The sequence below is a fragment of the Penicillium lagena genome (genome assembly GCF_028827675.1).
Source record: "Penicillium lagena strain IBT 129212 chromosome Unknown utg000008l_segment0_segment0, whole genome shotgun sequence".
Classification (NCBI taxonomy): Eukaryota; Fungi; Ascomycota; class Eurotiomycetes; order Eurotiales; family Aspergillaceae; genus Penicillium; species Penicillium lagena.
The window spans coordinates 562,813-580,141 of NW_026623229.1; the positions used below are offsets into that span (position 1 = coordinate 562,813).

The following is a 17,329-nucleotide window of genomic DNA, read 5'->3' on the forward strand; positions in this document are numbered from 1 at the left end:
TCCTATTCAACTAATGAACCGGGTATCAAGCAAGAAATCAAAAATCTTCCACCGTCGTCCCCAGATTCCTCTCGCGGGCCAATCGCACCAGGTCGCCGCCCGTCACGAGATCCATCAATCCCAGTCCGACACTCTTGTAGATGACATTGCCCCGCTCCACCCATTCCCGCAGGCTCTTTTCTTCATCCGCCGTGTCTTCCTCACTGGCCTGGGAGGCCTGCCGCACCATGAGCAATTCACCGAGCTCCACCACCTGCGTGGGTCGAATGCCGGCTTGGATGATCTCGCCGGCCTCCTTCATCGCCGCGTCCAGACTGTCCACCACGACGACTCCGCTGCGCTTCGTATGCTTGTGGAAGTGCCGATGCGGTGGCGTCACAAGCACTTCGTCCCGGAGAATATCCGGGTGTATCTCTGCCATATGCGCCTTGTAGGAACCCACCGCGCCAATGAGTCGGCCTTTCTGCCGCCCCTCGCGCGAGGTCAGGAACTCGGCGGGAAACAGCGGGGAGGTCGACGGGGTGCAGCAGAAGATGGCATCGGCTTTGCGCACCGTCTCTTTCAAAATGCGGTTGTACTCGCCGAATTCACTACTGAGCGCGGAGAACTTGACGTCGCGTCGCCACTCGGCGTTCTCCGGCAAGTAGATGTCGCGCAGGAGCTTGGCGGCGCGGTCAAAGGATCGGTTGAAGATGTACACGCGCCCGATCTCGTCGCCTCGTAGAACCAGGGCCAGTCGGATGTGCCAGTAGGCCTGGGTGCCAGCCCCAAAGACCAAGAGGGTGCGCACCTTTTTGCGCTTGTTGAAGATCAGTAGCGAAGCCAGCGCCGTGCGGAAGGCTGTCAGCTCGTGGGCGTTGATGAGGCCGAAGGGCAGGCTCTCTCCGTCCAGTAGTGTCACGCTACCCCGCGGCGAGGTATCGCGGGAGCCCGCTCCTGGCCATGCGCCCATAGTGTCGGAGATGCTGGATGTGCTAGACGCGACCGGTTGCTGGTTGACGCAGCCAGTCATCAAGGACGAAGTCATGCTACTGCTCCCAGACGGGGTCGTGTCCGTGGGGCTAGAATTGTTGTCTTCCTGGGATGAACCTACTGATAAATCGCTCATGTCGGAAGACATTGAGATCACCGAGCTGCGAATGCTTCGCGACCGTAATGACGTCTGATCCCCCTCGGAACTGTCAAAGCTGATGCCCTTTTCCACGGCGCATCCCGCATCGCCTCCATCCTGCAAGGAAATCATCTTGATTCCGATGGTCTGCCCGGTACTGGCGGGCATGAAGAGCGTGGTGCAGCCATTCTGGCGGGTGATGGCCGTTCGTTGAGGCTGGTAGGTGGCCGAGCAGCCCTGCTCCTGCGACCCGGTTGAGTATTCCCGCAGGGCTTCGGCCAGGTGCTTTTGGAGGTCCACGATTTCATCGCGGTTGAGGGAGTGCAGTAACGTTCGCAGCTGGGACGCGGAGAGGATTGTCAGCGGCATCGTGGTGTTGGTGGTGGGTTGCGTTGGAGTAGAGATAAGGTGAAGGGGAAGGTCGATCTGAGATAAGAATGTCAGTCCCTCCCAAGCCAAACCGCGCGTTCGCCAAGTCCGGGTGAAACACACAGAAGTCGCCACAAACAGAATCCCAGGAAACTAGATCCACCCTTGACTAGAAGATCTGAACTCTTGATCTCAGTCGGACACGGCGCTTGGGCGAGTGGATCACCGATGACGAAGAGAAAGCGGGGCCGTCAAGAAGGAATAGATGCACAAGAATACAAAGATGGTGGAGACTAGACAGGGCTAGAACAGAGCCGACATGGACATGTAGCGCAGAAGGTTGAAGGAAGAGGCAAAGAAGAAAAGAAATAAGCCTCGAGGAGGGCGGATCGGCCAGAAAGCGCACTGTTATTGGCCTGCTGTCAAGCACAGGCGCATCAAGGCGGGCGAGAACGGACAGACGGTTGACGGTAGTGTGGTGGATGCTGTAGCTTTATCCAGGTTGGGGCTAGCCTCGAGTTTTAGCTGCGTCGATCACAGTGCCTGGCGTGTACGGTCTACGTAGGGGATGCCATGTGTTGTTGGCATGAAAATGGGCTCTGTCAGTTATAGATAAATTCGTACAGTAGATGCCATCGTCACCTATCGTTAACACGAAGAGAGCTGATGGAAGAAAGTGAAGTCGAGCTCATGACGTTCAAATAGGATCATGATCTTGAATGTATTATAATAAATAGGTCCATAATTGCTTATTCCACATTTAAAAGTTATTAGCCTCCAGTGACAATTCATCACAAGGCTGGACAGACAGAAAGGGGTATAAAACGTAGCCAAGGAATATACGGGAAAATGATCTCTTAGACAGAGATAAAGAACGACTGACATGATATCTCAAACCTGTCCACCCCAGGTTTTGGGATCCTTGACAAACTTGGGCCATGTGTTGGTGAGAACGAGGTATTTGATGCTGTGTTCAGCGTTGTCGAAGACAGAGGCATCAAACTCCGCTGGCACCTCGCCCCAGTACTGCACGAGGTCCTTGATGGCATCGGAAGCTGACACGTTCAGTGTTTTCTCCGAGGTTGTTGAGGTACTGGGCGACAGAGGTGGATCAACGGGGAAGGTGGCGGAAAAAGGACTGACAGGGTTAGGGTCGTCCTTCTCGCCGTACACGATACGAGTAGCATTTTCGAAGACGTTTTCGAGATCCCTGACATCTGTGAAAGCGATATTCAGGGGGAACTCGGCTTGCTCGCGACTGATGAACTCGGCGTAGATGTGCAACGCACTGTTGAAATGCGCCCGGATCATATCCTTGGAACTGCTGTCTTTAAGAGCAGTGCCATCCCGGACGGAAGGGGGCAGCGAGTTCTTCCAATCGGAGACGGCAGTAAGAAAGGCAACATTCTCTCCGGAGAACTCGCGGAGGGCGGAGAATTCCTGAAGGGGACCCGGGTTGCGCTCAAGGACGTACTCAAGTGCGCTCATAGTCAGGATACTCTCGTCGGAGGCGTTAGTCCTGATGGATTTCCTTGACTTTCGGCCGGACAGCAGGGACTCGACCATAGTAGAAGCAGAGTCGAGAGACTTGGCCCCGGAGTTGGAAGCATTGTTCCTTTTTTCCCACTGGGCAATTGCGTCGAGTGTCTCTCGACGCAGAGTCTGGCGGCGCATCACCTCCCAGCAAGGAACAAAGACTGTAAAGATTTCCAGGAAGAACACAGAGAGACAGATCCTGTAACCGCATTAGCATTAGTTAATGAAGCAATGTTAGATCTCGGGGTGCTTACCACTGAGGAGGGATGAAGTACTGGTTGACCGGCGCCATGCCAGGAACATAGAGGCCGATCAGCCACATGGGGGTCGCGTGCAGGCTGCGAAAGACGTTAGAGACAGAACACTTCCGAAGGGGTTTCGTACTCACCCAGCTATCGCGCAGCCAATGGTCTGGACTCGCCAGCCTTGAGTATCGTGGATATTGCGAGACTTCCAGAGGACGATGGGGGCAATGAGCCAGGACCAGAAGAACTGCGAAAATACCCCGGGCCACCTGTATACTTGTGAGACAACAATCGCAATAGAATGAAGGTTTCTCTTACCATTCCCACCCTGTGCCCTGCTCCGCCATCTGCTCCATTGGGGTACCGTGAACCTCAGTTCCAGGAATACCCCAGGAGCTATGCCATTTGCGAGAGATTAGATACATAAGGACCGTGAGGAATATCTGGATAATCGGTTAGACGAGGCATCTTCGACAAGAAGCGTACGGAGCGTACCTGAACTACCATTAAGGTCGCAACGATAATGAGAGTCTTTGTCGTATAGGCGAGTCGGTGGAAACGGCTGATCAAGCCACGAGGCTGTGAAGGAGAGCCGATAATGCTGTTGCGTGGTTGGACGTATTTCTTTTGAAGCTTGGCGACGTGGAGGAAGCGACTGTTGGAAGCGTGGAACAGGGCCATGCCGCAGGGCAAGTAGGTGCCCATAATCCAATACTGGGCATCTCCAGGCATCAACGCGCCAATCATGAGACCAGTTTGGACAGACGCCCAGTACATGTGAAGAAGCACGACCGCCGAAAGTGACAGCCCCAAGCCTCGAATCCGGATAGTAGGGTTGTTGCGGTGAACGATCATATAGGCCATGCCTACTGCGACACAGACCGTCCAGACACATGCCCAGCACACCCACCAGATGCTCACCGGGGTGATTGCCAGCGCGGGCTTGGTGGTGGCGGTGAGTCCGAGTTCAGATCCCATGATGAAGGTCAAAAGAAGGGCTTAAGGAGAGTGATGAAGTTGGATAGCGCTTGACAGCCATCATGGTGACGGGGGGAACCATGGCCATTTTTAACTCATAGATCGATGGTCGTGCGCGCCCGAGGTTCCCCTGTGGATCTTCCGCACGAGGCGAACAGCATAAAGTCCGACCGGGCTCGATCGAGGGCATCGATCGTAGATCATTCCCAACCGAGCAAGAGCCGGGTGATTGACATGCCCTGGCAGCGGATCTATTGGCACACTATCGATTCTCGGAACTTACCTGCCCACGGGCCCCACATCAAATCCACCAAATAAAGTTAGGGCGGCCCGATCCAAAATTTAGGGATGGAAACTGTTTACCGCCAATGCCCGGCGATCGCGCGTGATGATTGGCCCGAAGGATCTATTCCAAATCATGATGGTGCTGCGGAGGATTTCTGCCTGGACGAGAGACAGGGTTTGAATCTACTAGTCTTGTACATCATCTCGGAGCGATGGGGTAGGCTGCTCCGCACGTAGCTCGAACGTCTGTCGCCTGGCCGTAGATTTCTTGCCCGTGCAGATTGTATCTATGCCAGATGGCATCCATACCCCATCGCTCGCGCCCATCCAGAGCATCAGCGGTGTTCCTCGGTCGCACTTTATGCCGGTCGGAGTTCCAGTCACCTCGCGGTTCTGCGACCAGACTGTCTATGCAGAAGTCGGATGTCAATGTACCCGTTCTCTCACTCAGACAAACGCGGATCTTTTCAGCCACTTCCTCGTATTGCTCTTGGTATCCGAAGACGTTCTTCCAGCGCACCGACCGGAGAAGCATCGCGTTCCCCTGGCCGATCCCTACTAAGAAGAGAGGCAAACTCCTCGGGCACCAAAAGGCGAATCTATTGAGGCCGTAAAATACTTGCCGCGCTTCCTCGTAGACCTGATGGTTGGTCGACATGATCGCCAGGGGGTGATTTATGGGGTTATGCTGCAGGTAGAGCCCACTACGATGGGGTGTGATCCGTGCTGTGCGGATACCACCAGTGAATCCTATTTCCTCGAAGCACAGGAGATATTCGTAAACCGTCGTCCGTCTCTCTAGTTGGATTTGTGGCAGTGACATCATGAGTTCACTCTGGCCATGTGAAAGTGAGAACAACAAAGGAGATCACTCACCAATGGGAAGGCGGAGGAATAGAAAATTCGGCCAAACTGTCTTTCCATGAAAGACAGGGATCGAGAAACGACATTTCTACCAATTTCGCACTCCAATTCCACAGCGTCGTCCATAGAAAGCATGTTTCGTAAACTGCCATCGTGTACCAATTACTTCGTAGCATGTCGGGCATCGATATCTCTTGCAAGGTGAAAAAAAGCGGACAAGCTGGTTGATTTGCAGGACATCGTGGATTCCATCGGCTGGCAGTCGGTGCTCGCTGACATACAATAGCAGATGTCCACAAAGATCGCTTTGGCTGGCGTATTCCTTGACGCAGAATGGACATATCTGCATGTTCCAGGGCATCAAGCGCGAGATCGGAGAATTCACGCGCTGATCCTAATTTTGGCGGAGAGTCTGGATCTGAAAGGATCGATAGTTCGGAGAAGGATGTTGGCCGAATCACATACTAGTGTGATTGGACGACAGGGCGAAGGAGCTGTAGTGGAGATGTGATGAGGTGATAACGACGCTATCACAAACCAAGACAAACCAGAATTTGGAATTATATAGGGGTTAGACACCCCAAGCCACAACTATTTATGCAACTTGCGAATCTGTACCGAGGTATCACAAGAACCATAGGTCTTTTCAATTGAGGACTACAATAATTGAATAATGAAAATTAGACAGTTGAATATCATCACATCCTAGCCCGGATCCGACCGGACACTGCATTCTTGGCTGCCTCTTTCCAAACCCTGGGCAACGGCCCATGTAGCCCATACAAGGGATCCAAAGGTGGAATTGACACGAAGTCACACTTTTTAGCAAGCTCTGCCGTCTCTTCTGGGCTCTTCATCGCATAGTTCATATCAAATCGCTGACCGGTCGCTTCGAGAAGACCCTATCAACTCACACATGCATCAGCCCCGGGATTGCAACAGGTGAAAGAGAGTGAAAACTTACATTTGGATACAGTCCGATAAATTCATAGTCTCCCTCTGACTCGAGGGAGGCGTGGCAGATCCCAGCCTGCAATTTAAACAACGTTAGAAAGTCTTATCAGACACGGGAAAATTAGGAGGATGGATGAGATGGCACACAGGCAACACAAAAACATCTCCTTTTTGAACAGTTAACCGCATTCCGTACGGCTCGCCTTTTACGTTAAATTTGGGGTCCGTCGGACCGATACCCAGCTGGTATGTTGTCTTTCCTTGCAGAACGGCATAGCATTCGTGACATGCTGCGTGGAAATGGGGCACTTTATATGCTTTCCACTGTCCACCCTTCAACCATCCGTTGGGCTCAATGATATTGAGAATCTTTCTCGGACTAGGGTCCAATATCGCATTGCGATAGACCAGAATTGGCAACCTGGAGTTGGGGACGTGTGGTGTCGGATCGAGGAAATATTGCTCTGGCTCTATCGGCCCCATGTTCAAGAATATCAACGGTTTTGTTTGACCTATTTTTCCCCTCGGGGGATATCGTGCGGAGATACTAGATAGTCGTCTTATAGATGCAACCGTTTGATGTCTTCCCCGCACGGTGTCCTCGTAGTGTCATCATCGGGTACCTCGCCGGTTGGGGACAAGATGATAAAGCTCATTGGTGTGGGGAAGTCTGGATTCTCGAGCCAAAATTAGTTAGGACTGCCACGATTTTCCTTTTGGGGGAGATTCTAGGCTTTAGCCTGATAACGAGGTAGGGGCGATCTGTAAACATGATCGGAGGCGATCATTTCGATCTCGCAACATCCTCATGCAAGTTTGGCTATGATAGGAAATGTATCTGCAGACAGAAGCTCGCTTAAGTCCTGTTCCCTTGATCCACCATTTTATCCAATATTCCGAATAAGCTTCCATGCAGCTCAGCGTGATCGTCAATCAATGGCGAGCTTACGAAGGAAGCCATCGCTACACCCAGGCTGGCGGAGACAGCGCTTTCGAGATCAAACAGAAGAAAACTCTCTGGCAGACAACTTAGAACCGGTGTACCTCGAGATTGAAAGGGGATCCATGCCAAGTAGGCTTGGTCTTGTAGTGCACAAGGATGAACCAGGCGCGGGAATCGGGATATTATTCACAAAAATTGGGCATCAACCGGTACACCTCGAAGCACTCTTTGCGTGCTACTGACAAAGGTACAATTGCGTTCATTAGGCCAACGATGCCTTCCAGGAACACGGGTGGGGCCGGAGTTTTCTCAGTGGACAATCCAATTCACGATAATGATCCCCGCATTTCGTCTCGGACGGCAAGTTGGGCAAACAGAGCACGAGCTAGACGTTGCATTTAGAGCATAATCATCCATAGTTGAAATAGCAATGACTTTTGTTTGAATTCTTATAGAATCCGTTCTCATTTTCTTTGTAAAAAGAAAAAACATCATGTCGGCAGCCCTAACCGAATCATCGGGGAGTCCAACCGAATCCGCACGACCTTGACTCCCCGCACCTGCGCATTCCGGCACTCTCTCTTTCACATACCCCCAAAATAGCAGAATGGCTTTACACAACCAGTCAGTCGCGTTCGTCGGATGCGGTAAGCCTGATAATGACGCCCAACTCGAATTTATGCTAATGGCATTCAGGGAACATGGGCGGGGCAGTGCTGAAGGGGGTGTTGGATGCCGCATTCACAAACAACGACGCAGGAAAGTCTCAGCCTATATCCGACTTTATTGCAACCACGCGGTCAGAGGCCTCTGCCAAGAAACTGAAAGCGTCTATTGCGGCAAATTACCACTCGCGCGTTAAAGTTGTTCATGGACAGAATGTCCAGGTGATGCGGGAAGCAGACGTGGTGATCCTCGGGTTCAAGCCGTTCATGGCTCAAGATATTCTCAGTGGTCCGGGTATTAGGAGCGCTCTGGCCGGGAAACTGGTCATCAGTATGCTGGGCGGACAAACGACCGACAACTTGGCTGAATTCATTCGATCCGGGGATTCTGTTGACTACCCGGATCCTTTCCTGGTGAAAGCGATTCCGAACATGGGAGCGCCGTTCCGGCAGTCAATGACCATGATCGAAACGCCAAACGAGTCTCTGCCAAATTCGATGCTAGAGTTCGTGGAGTGGATCTTCAATCAAGTGGGCAAGATTTGGTATCTTCCTCGTGAGCTCACAGATGTCGGCTCGATGCTGACCGGTGCATCTCTCGCGGCGATGACCGTTCCGATTGAGGGACTGCTCGACGGAGCTGTGGCGGAGGGGATCAAGCGGCCAGAGGCTATGCAGATGATCCTGCAAGGGCTGAAAGGCTTGACTGCGGCGCTGGAATCGGGTATTCACCCTGCGGTTTTACGGGAGAGCATTTCTTCGCCGAGGGGATGTACAATTCAGGGTCTTTTGACACTTGAAAGAGCTGGGACACGCTCGGACTTTGCGGATGCATTGATCAATGGGACTCGCCATTTGAAAGAACCTAAGAAATAGAGGCAAACAAAGCGCACTGCAGATAGAACTATGTGATGAAAATAGACAAATTCCCACGATCTGAGCGGTCTTGAAATGTCCCTCGACTGATCCCAGGCATATGCACGGATTAATGGGCGCATATAATGAGAAGCTCCTAGAAATACTTCCTCCATGCGCGCGCGGCTATGCCACTTCCCGGCGTTGAAGCCGTCCAGAGAGATAAAAGTGGGTTTTACAGCGAGCATAGAAATGAGTATTGGAACGATAAAACCATACATCCAGTGTATGTATTTGAGTGGTGAGAATAGAAAATTGATATACGCCCACAATTGATAACTCATCCAAATAACTCCAGAATAGATAACTATGAATCCCGAACAAACGAGTGATTCATCATCCCCACATATCATTATCATCCTTGACCAGATCATCTTCAATCAACACGCGCAGACCATTCTCCTTCTCCTCCCGTTTTCGCTGCTTCTTGTTAACAGTCCGACCCGGCGTAAATGGAGTCACGGGAGTAAACGGCATGTATGGACTATACGGCGTTGGCATTCCTGTCATGGGACCATTGCGGTGCTTGGTTGGCCGGTCTAAGATGGTCGTCTTGGTGGCTGGTGCACTCTGCGGTGGATAGGCTTCGCGGAAGGGCAGGGAGGTGGATGAAGATGGTTTTGCGGCAGTGGCCAGGCTTAGTGGCGCGGGTGGTCGTGCACGATTCGAATATGGGTTCTGAAATTGAACCATCGCGGACCCTCGAGGGGCCTGGGGGGAGGACCGGGGTTGTAGATCCGCGGTGACAGCGGCGGCTGGTCCTGCATGTAGGAGAGTTTGGGCGAAGTCACCATCTCTGGCGAAGCGAGCGGAGATGATATTTGGGCTTTGCGAATATTGGATAGGCGCGGGGAGCGCAACTTGTTCGGCTCCCCGCCCGGTCGGGGGCTCGAGTTCGAGGCGAAGAGCTTAGACAGCCGAGAGGTCCTGGGCGACTTCAGCGGCGGCATTGAGTGGGTGTCAGGCACATACGCGGCACGGTCCGTGAACGGGTTGGAGTAGTTGCTGTCCGGCGACGAGTCTGGTTCCTTCAGAGAGACGTCGACACCGGTTGCCTTTTGTTCGTCGTATTCCATGACCGCGGCGTACAGCTTCTCCATCTCGTCCTGTGCTCGCTGTCGATCGGATGCCACCACCGATTCATCGACAGTCACGACACTGTTGTTGGCGGATGGGTGAGAGGCCTTGGCACCCTTCGCCAGGCTCCCCCACGACATGGTGAAGCCGGACTTGCTTGGGCTGGGAATGTTCTGCGACATGGGAGAGATGGGGCTGGGATCCATGCTGAGAGTTTGTTTGGCGGGCCTCAGCATCTCCATCTGCAGTGAATAGTTGGACGACTGGACAGTCTGACGCAACCGCCGTCCGACAAAGAGTAGAAGAGCGAGGAGGATGGCAACGAAGATCGCGTAGGCGGCGGCGATGCTGCCCAGCTGGATGGCGAGTAGCGGTTTGTCGAGAGTCGGGGCGTGGTCGATGAGCCCTCCTCGATCCGTCTTCACATCTGAGTCCCCGCGAATCGAGGGGAAATTAGCCGCCAGAACAACCAGTGACCAGCCGGTGACTAGGGCTGGAGTCATCGCCGGGATCTGGAAGTCGATGTACGACAGAGAGAGATGGAGAAACGGGGTGAGTTTTTAACCACAGAGTCAGGTTGGGCCGATCGACATGCCGAGAGACTCGAGGGTGCAAGCTGGAGGGATGCATGGTGGGAGGTGATGGTGATGGTTGATGTGATAGTCAAGTGTGATAACCCTAAGCCTGTCGTTGGTCCGAATTAACCGCCCGCTATGCACGAGCGTCACCCGCGAGAACCAGTCGGAGTGCAGAACAGGGATGCCGGTTTGGGATTAGTGTATAGATCAGTAATTCATTCATTCATTGGAATCCTATAGTTATAATACACCCTTCACGCGAATCTATTTCGAAAAGAGATCCCGCCAGAACTCCTTCATCCCGTAGTTGTTGGCCTGGTCCTCGTCGGCCACGGGCGAGGTCTGCCCCAGACTAAAGGAGCCCGCCGCACTCGACGAAACGGGTCGAGCGGGCAACGTCGAGCTAGTGGTTCGCTCGGTAGCCCGTCGTTTGATCTCCTCGGCCAACTGCGGTGCGATATCGGCGTAGCAAGATTTGAGCTCGCGCTCGAGGCTAGTATACGGTTTCTGTGCCGAGGGTGGTGCTTGGAGGTTATACGAGCGTGTGAGTTTATTCAAATTCTCCACAGCAAGCTCGTGGTAGGATCGTTCGATAGCGAGGTAATCGGGATCCCGAAGGGGCGGGAGATGGAAGATCTCGTTGGGGGATTCCCTGCCCATACTCGTTTCGCCGGCTTCGTCTGTGGAAACGGACGAACCATCCTGGTTGGGCTGGGCGGTCGCTTCAGTAACACCTTCCGACAGTGACTTCGCCAGCTTGGCTTGCTCTGCCAACCGAGCCTCGGCCGCAGCATATCCCATCGCCCGTCTCATCTGCGTCTCCAACGACCCGCCCTGGCTGGCAATCAACCGTGCCGCATGTCTCCGCCACTCACTGCGAAGGCGCTGCCGGAAGCGACTGAGTTCCATGGCAAGTTCCTGCTGCTTCTCGATCCACGGCGGTACGATCTCCTGTTTCTGGATGATCTTATTCATAAAGTATTCCGTCGTGTCAATAAATGCACTGTTCGCATTATGATCGGTCTCAGTATTGACACCCTTCCCGCGTTTGATTTTGCGGAACTGGCCGCGCGCAATTGCGTCTTCGATGCGCTCGTTGGCTAATGATGAGAGACCGTGGATCGAGATGGGCACAGAGTGCGCTCCCGGTGTTAATTTTTCTTTCATCTGTTCGCGCAGTGACTCTCGCTCTTCCTGCGAGAAGCCCGGCGCTTGGCTGAGTGTGTATGTGGAGGTGCGGTCTTTTGCATCTGCTAAGCGGCGGCCGGGAGTTCGCTTGGCTTTCGGGGCTGGTCGAAGGTTGACCGGTTGGGGGATCTTGTAGGGGGCTCGGATCGGTTTGCTTGCGTCATCGAGCATGCGCAGAGCGGAGTCGTGTAGACTTTCTGACCCTGTCCACGGAGTCGATCCAGCGATGTCGCGTGTACCTGAGCCGGCGCTCGTCTGTAGTCGAAACAAGTCAGTGACTGGTCCCTGGGGCAGCAACAACGCACATACCGGCATATCTAGAATCGAATGGGCAGCGGCATACTCGCTCTTGAATGAAGCGGCCGCCATCCGTTCTTCCAGCTGCTTCTTCAGCTCCTCCGAAAACCCCGCCTGCTCCATGTTGCGGCGCGCAGACCGACCTCCTTCCAGCACCGCATCTTCGGTCATTTGGGCCAGGCGCCGGGACATGGCGCTTTCTTCCTCTTGGTCTTTCGAAGGTGTTCCATTCTTCTCATCTTTTTTGACCGTGGGATCCTTGTCAGTCGTAGATGACGATGTTTGTCTCCGAGGATACGCGACAGAGAAACCTCGGACGGGGGCTCTGGCCGCACATTTCGATGCAGCGCGAACCTGCACAGCCGCAAAGTGCCTCCCACTCATTGCCAGCACCTACTGTAATGAAATATAGCTGTAACAGAGCGGTGAAATAGAAAAGTGTTCCAGTGAAACGCCGATGAACAGGGAAGTGTCGATGCTTATGTCAGCCACTTCCGCGGAGCCAAATCTTCGTCTGTCCCTGACCTTTGAACAACACTCTCTCGCATCCCTCTCACCCGCCAACATGCCTCCCAAGAACGTGTCAACCCGCCTCAATCCCATCCGTCTACAGACAATCAACCACCTCCGCGTTCGCCGGCCAAACCAGCAGGAACAGAACCCATGCGTGACCGTCATGTCCTCGATGCTGAGTATGTGAAGCCCTGCTCTAGATGAGCTGCACTTCCATCATAGTCCACGCTGGCTGGGCTTGGACATTGCAATGTTAAAATTGGAGTGAATGAGATTGCTAACTCCCGCCGCTCACGAACAGATTGTTGGGCTTCCCAGGGATATAGTGCCGAGGGCTGCGCTGCGCTGGAGACGCAATTACGGAAATGCATGGATCAGCCGGTACGTTTTGAACAGTCGCTTATATCTCCCTTTACTATCTGGAGTGATTTGTGCTAACAATCCCCCTTCTTGATAGAAATCCTCCGAAAAGAAGAAGAATACCGTCAACTACCACCTCATGAGAATGTACCCCAAGGTCGTGGGTCCGCGGAAGAAGGACGGTGTTCTGGGTTGAGAAACATGTTTATTTGTGCGCATTTTTACTTCGCTCTGGACTGCTGTGAAGGGGTTCAGGGATAGAATTTATTCATCTGGGAGTTTGAGGGAGTCTTTTGACGGAATATCCTCTGAGCGGCCGAGTCGGTCTGACGAACTCGCTGTTGTTTTATGAAAATAAGGAGTTGGCTCATTGTGCATCTCTGTACAGTATACACCATGTGAGATATGGATACTTTCTTTGATTTATGCCGTCTTGACTACATGTCATGAACGAGTCTTGGTATACCGTCCCGTCTACTGGGATGGGCTGCAATAAATCCATTCCCAATTATCCTTTCCGTTCAAACGGGGTGGAACTTCAAGATCAATTTATCCGAGCTTGGCTTGACGGTATACGCATCATTCGCCTCCACATTCTCGTCGTCGACAATAGTCGTGCGGAAGTTGGTGTAGATAGCCGCAGCTACCAATTTCATCTCTACGGGCCATCAGTCAGTACAATCCTGAGAAACATATGGTCAAGCAACATACCTTGCAGCGCAAGATTACTCCCCACACACATCCGCCCACCACTGCCGAACGCCCAGAACCACCGGCGTCTCTCCTCGAGATCCTCATACGAATTCTCCTCCTTCAACCATCGTCTAGGCTGCCAGCTCTCGGGGTCTGGGAAAACCTCCGGGTTGCGGTGTAAAGAATAGGCTTGGGCATTGACCCTCGTGCCGGCGGGGATATCACTGTACCCGGCCAAGGTACAGGATGGAGACGGAGTGACTCGTGGCTGGATACCGGGGATCGGTGCGTGCAGTCGCAATGTCTCGGTGATGATTGCTTCCAATAGAGGCAGGCTATCAATTGATTTCGCTGATGGCAGTTCCGAGACCCGCGGATATGTAATCGGAGGATCTAGGGTCAAAAGTTCTTCGCGGAGCTTGGTCTGGGTCTCTGGGTGCTTGGATAGCTGCCAGAGTAGGAATGTGAGACCGACGGCGCTGGTTTCATAGCCCGCAGTGAGCTGGTCATACATTTCACACGCGATATCGAGTCTTTCCTGTGCCGGGTCAGGCTTCGGACCTCGATCTTTTAAGGAGTGTTTGTCCAGACTTTGCTTCAGCTGCTTGTAGACAATGGGCTCGACACCTGGCTCCGTGGAAGACATTGCCTGCTCAGCCCTGTCGCAAAGGTCCAGAGCCCAGTTATCCAGCATTTCATTGGCATCGTCACAATACTTCGGGATCACACGGAGACCGATACACTTCATCCAGCCGTTCAGGTCGGGCATTTCTTGGTGATAAAACTCGTACGGCTTGCGACACAGGTATAGGTGGAGCCAGTGTTTACGATAGGAGTGGTTTTGGAGGTGGTTGGTTCCATTTTGCAGACCGAACAAGTAGGAAGACACAAAGTCCATGGTCAATCCTTGGTTCATATCGTGCACGTCAATGGGGCTGTCCGATGATGCTGTTTCATGGAGAAGTGGCAGTAGACGGTCAAAGACGACCGCATTCGAAGCCATGCGCAGATGAGGCGAGGACTGCAAGGTGGATTTGGAATATATGTTGGATAGCATTCTCTTCCGGACGGAATGGGTCTTGCTTCCAGTCATGGTGAACATGCTCACCGTCCTGGACAGGGTTAGGTCCAGCTGCATTCCATGGGGAAAGATCTTACCCGAAGGACCCGAACACACGCGGATACCATTCATGCTTCTCGAATCCACCGGTGTACACCGACTTGATCCCTCCATCGACACAGTTGATCGATATCTCCGCTGGTCCGAGCCTGACAATCGGACCCAGCTGTTCATGCGCCGCCTGGATGGTGCGGTTGTTTTGCATCCGGAAGCGTCTCCAGAGCATCCAAACTGGCGATATAGGAACGCTCCAGTGCGCATTAGGGATCTTGGCCAGTGGTGACACAAATGCCGGGTAGATGATCGCTTTGTACACGACCAGAGCGGCGACGACCCCCGCCGCCAGTGTGGAGAGTGAGAACGCCATCTTGAGTAGGACGTGTCAGTGACAGTTTGGTCAAGCTCCTGGCTTTATAGGCGTGAGATGTCGCGGTTTAGGTAATTGACTCTCACACCCCGCTTGGTCGTTCGTTCTGATATCCGAGGATAAGAAGACTGGATCTCCTCGACCTGCCATCTTGGGTACAGTTCAGACTTGAAATGCGATAAGATAAGATATGCGATAAGCAATGACATAATGTTTGTCCATCGCCTGCTCTTTCGCACACAGACACCTACACACACTCCCTCTTGACTCGAGCTATGGAGCAGCGGCGATAGAGGGAGCCAGTGCTTTATTCTATAGATATAGGCTACCGTGAGTCTGTCCAGAAGTGATGCGGCAAGTCCACTAATCCACTCAGCCTTCATCTATTCACCGGTCATGCTCGCCGACCTGCCCTCTGAGATCATTTACCACATCGCCCTCTATCTCCCGACCGCGAATGCATTGACCCACCTCGCTCAGACCTGTCATCGACTGCACGGAATCATCACCGCAGAAGACTCACGGATCTTTCGTGCCTTTGTGCAAAGCAGATTTCCAGCCATCCAAACGCCACCATTCTGGAAAGACGCCGCGCGTGCTTTGACTTCACGATCGCGGGCCCTTGACCGTCATTCCGTCATTGCGCGGTTTCTTCTCCCGCCACCAGATGCCATCAAGATCGGTGCCCACCAGGCCACTCGGCGCGATAATCCGACGCTCGGATACCGACCTGCGATCGACTCCTACGAGGTGTGGAATGGCGAGCGCTGGGCGGATAGGAAGGAGGTCGTGGCATGGGGGGCTGCAGATGAGCTAGTGGTGCGCGTCGGAAAGAAATGGTTCGTGTTGAATGACCTGGACCATGTCAGCAGCTGGGATGATATCTGTGGCGTGCATCTTCTGGGTCCGGATTCCTTGGACAGGGAACATTTGATCTTTGCTCGCAGGCGGGGAGATATTGTCCGTTCGGCTATTTCCCAAGCTGATGGTGCCCACGAGTATCAACAGACATTTCTGGCATATGGCCGGGAAGTGGATCGCACGGATGTAAGCGATGGCATTCTGGCTGCTCATTGCGATAACAACGCCCTTGCTTTTTACCACACCACCACGGGCGAGGAACATGTCGAGCCATTTGCCTGGCTCCGTCTGGGATCGGGACACCAAGCGCGCATTCAGTATTCGAAACTGCTGTCGCCGTCACTGGCCGCAATGGGATCTGGCGAGATTGATGATTCTTTGTGCATCGCCACCATTTCCGCAGATTCCGTCCGGCCCTGTCGTGAAATCAAAGTCCGATCAATGGACCTCGAGGGCCGTCTCAACCCCGAAACAGTAGCGCATCTCAGTGCCATTTCTCCTCTTCACACCCACGCCTCGCCCGGCGAAGTGTTTCTGGCAACGTGGGGTGATCGCGCCATTCGGTATATTTCCTTTCTATGCAGCATTATTAGTAGTAGCTTACTCGTTTGGCAGCCTCCACGACCTGCGCTCTCCACATGCCTACGAGGCAACCTACCGAGACAATACAGACACCAACCCTATATATAGCGTCCAGGTCTTTGGCCACGACCGCTTCCTCGCCGGAGCAGGCGGTGATGCCGTTTTGAAGATATTCGACCTGCGAATGCAAAGCACATACAGCTACCTCGATGCACAGCCTCCCCCATCACATCGGAAAGTAGCGACCAACGGAGTCCACGCCCGCAAGGCCCCTCGCAAGGATCTCTCTCTCTTTCTGTCTTACCAGCCCCCTCCCCCGACCACAACACTCCAACACAATCACGTTCGTGCCCACCGAAGAGGTCCCTATCGCGGCCCTATCTACGCCATGTCCTCACCCTCTCCTTCTTCGCATACCGTGTACACGGGCGTCGGGGACGGGGTGCTCCGATTGGACTTTGCGTCTACGGATGACTTATTCGGCTCTTCAAAGGAGTGGTACTGTCATGATATTGGGCTAGAGCTCGACATGGATTTTTCGGCCGTTAAAGGCGCTTCTCAGACCGCACCAGGGCAGGTCCTCAATCTGTCTGGATACGAACGCCCCGAGCCAGACGATCTAACCACTACCTCCAAATTGAGGACACAGCAGACGTTTCGGTCCATTGGTCCTGAAAACGTGCAAAATGAGATGAACACGGGTTGGGACCGGAGATGGGAGCCATTGGCTCCAAACGGGGCCTGGAGACGGCGGGATGGTGTATAGGATACATGTGTAGATGTTTATATACTTATTAGACAAAAATATAGAGCTATACCATTATCACA

At 53.3% G+C, this 17,329-nt stretch overlaps 9 protein-coding genes across 9 annotated transcripts; 3 read left to right on the top strand and 6 right to left on the bottom strand.

Moving 5' to 3' along the window:
• Positions 1-37: 37 nt before the first annotated feature.
• On the bottom strand, positions 38-1,480 carry N7510_010784 (putative proline utilization protein PrnX-like; the record flags this gene model as incomplete). Its single annotated transcript, XM_056982709.1, has 1 exon — positions 38-1,480. The coding sequence occupies one exon, from the start codon at positions 1,478-1,480 to the stop codon at positions 38-40; it is 1,443 nt and encodes a 480-aa protein (XP_056828203.1).
• Positions 1,481-2,371: 891 nt separating this feature from the next.
• On the bottom strand, positions 2,372-4,239 carry N7510_010785 (uncharacterized protein; the record flags this gene model as incomplete). The annotated part of the gene is made up of 5 exons (XM_056982710.1): positions 2,372-3,215; positions 3,271-3,354; positions 3,405-3,530; positions 3,580-3,704; positions 3,757-4,239. 5 exons carry the CDS (start codon positions 4,237-4,239, stop codon positions 2,372-2,374), a joined length of 1,662 nt encoding a protein of 553 aa, XP_056828204.1.
• Positions 4,240-4,723: 484 nt separating this feature from the next.
• On the bottom strand, positions 4,724-6,825 carry N7510_010786 (cupin domain-containing protein; the record flags this gene model as incomplete). Its single annotated transcript, XM_056982711.1, has 6 exons — positions 4,724-5,359; positions 5,670-5,806; positions 5,854-5,915; positions 6,172-6,290; positions 6,353-6,418; positions 6,490-6,825. 6 exons carry the CDS (start codon positions 6,823-6,825, stop codon positions 4,724-4,726), a joined length of 1,356 nt encoding a protein of 451 aa, XP_056828205.1.
• Positions 6,826-7,892: 1,067 nt separating this feature from the next.
• N7510_010787 (pyrroline-5-carboxylate reductase) lies at positions 7,893-8,826 on the top strand (the record flags this gene model as incomplete). The annotated part of the gene is made up of 2 exons (XM_056982712.1): positions 7,893-7,932; positions 7,982-8,826. 2 exons carry the CDS (start codon positions 7,893-7,895, stop codon positions 8,824-8,826), a joined length of 885 nt encoding a protein of 294 aa, XP_056828206.1.
• Positions 8,827-9,201: 375 nt separating this feature from the next.
• Positions 9,202-10,445, bottom strand: N7510_010788 (uncharacterized protein; the record flags this gene model as incomplete). Its single annotated transcript, XM_056982713.1, has 2 exons — positions 9,202-9,566; positions 9,590-10,445. 2 exons carry the CDS (start codon positions 10,443-10,445, stop codon positions 9,202-9,204), a joined length of 1,221 nt encoding a protein of 406 aa, XP_056828207.1.
• A 339-nt stretch (positions 10,446-10,784) lies between these two features.
• On the bottom strand, positions 10,785-12,389 carry N7510_010789 (DnaJ family domain-containing protein; the record flags this gene model as incomplete). Its single annotated transcript, XM_056982714.1, has 1 exon — positions 10,785-12,389. The coding sequence occupies one exon, from the start codon at positions 12,387-12,389 to the stop codon at positions 10,785-10,787; it is 1,605 nt and encodes a 534-aa protein (XP_056828208.1).
• Positions 12,390-12,570: 181 nt separating this feature from the next.
• On the top strand, positions 12,571-13,074 carry N7510_010790 (mitochondrial 37S ribosomal protein mS37; the record flags this gene model as incomplete). Its single annotated transcript, XM_056982715.1, has 3 exons — positions 12,571-12,697; positions 12,820-12,899; positions 12,976-13,074. The coding sequence occupies 3 exons, from the start codon at positions 12,571-12,573 to the stop codon at positions 13,072-13,074; spliced, it is 306 nt and encodes a 101-aa protein (XP_056828209.1).
• Positions 13,075-13,399: 325 nt separating this feature from the next.
• On the bottom strand, positions 13,400-15,058 carry N7510_010791 (cytochrome P450; the record flags this gene model as incomplete). Its single annotated transcript, XM_056982716.1, has 3 exons — positions 13,400-13,536; positions 13,590-14,683; positions 14,730-15,058. The coding sequence occupies 3 exons, from the start codon at positions 15,056-15,058 to the stop codon at positions 13,400-13,402; spliced, it is 1,560 nt and encodes a 519-aa protein (XP_056828210.1).
• Positions 15,059-15,454: 396 nt separating this feature from the next.
• On the top strand, positions 15,455-17,267 carry N7510_010792 (uncharacterized protein; the record flags this gene model as incomplete). The annotated part of the gene is made up of 2 exons (XM_056982717.1): positions 15,455-16,482; positions 16,535-17,267. 2 exons carry the CDS (start codon positions 15,455-15,457, stop codon positions 17,265-17,267), a joined length of 1,761 nt encoding a protein of 586 aa, XP_056828211.1.
• Between the last annotated feature and the right edge of the window lie 62 nt (positions 17,268-17,329).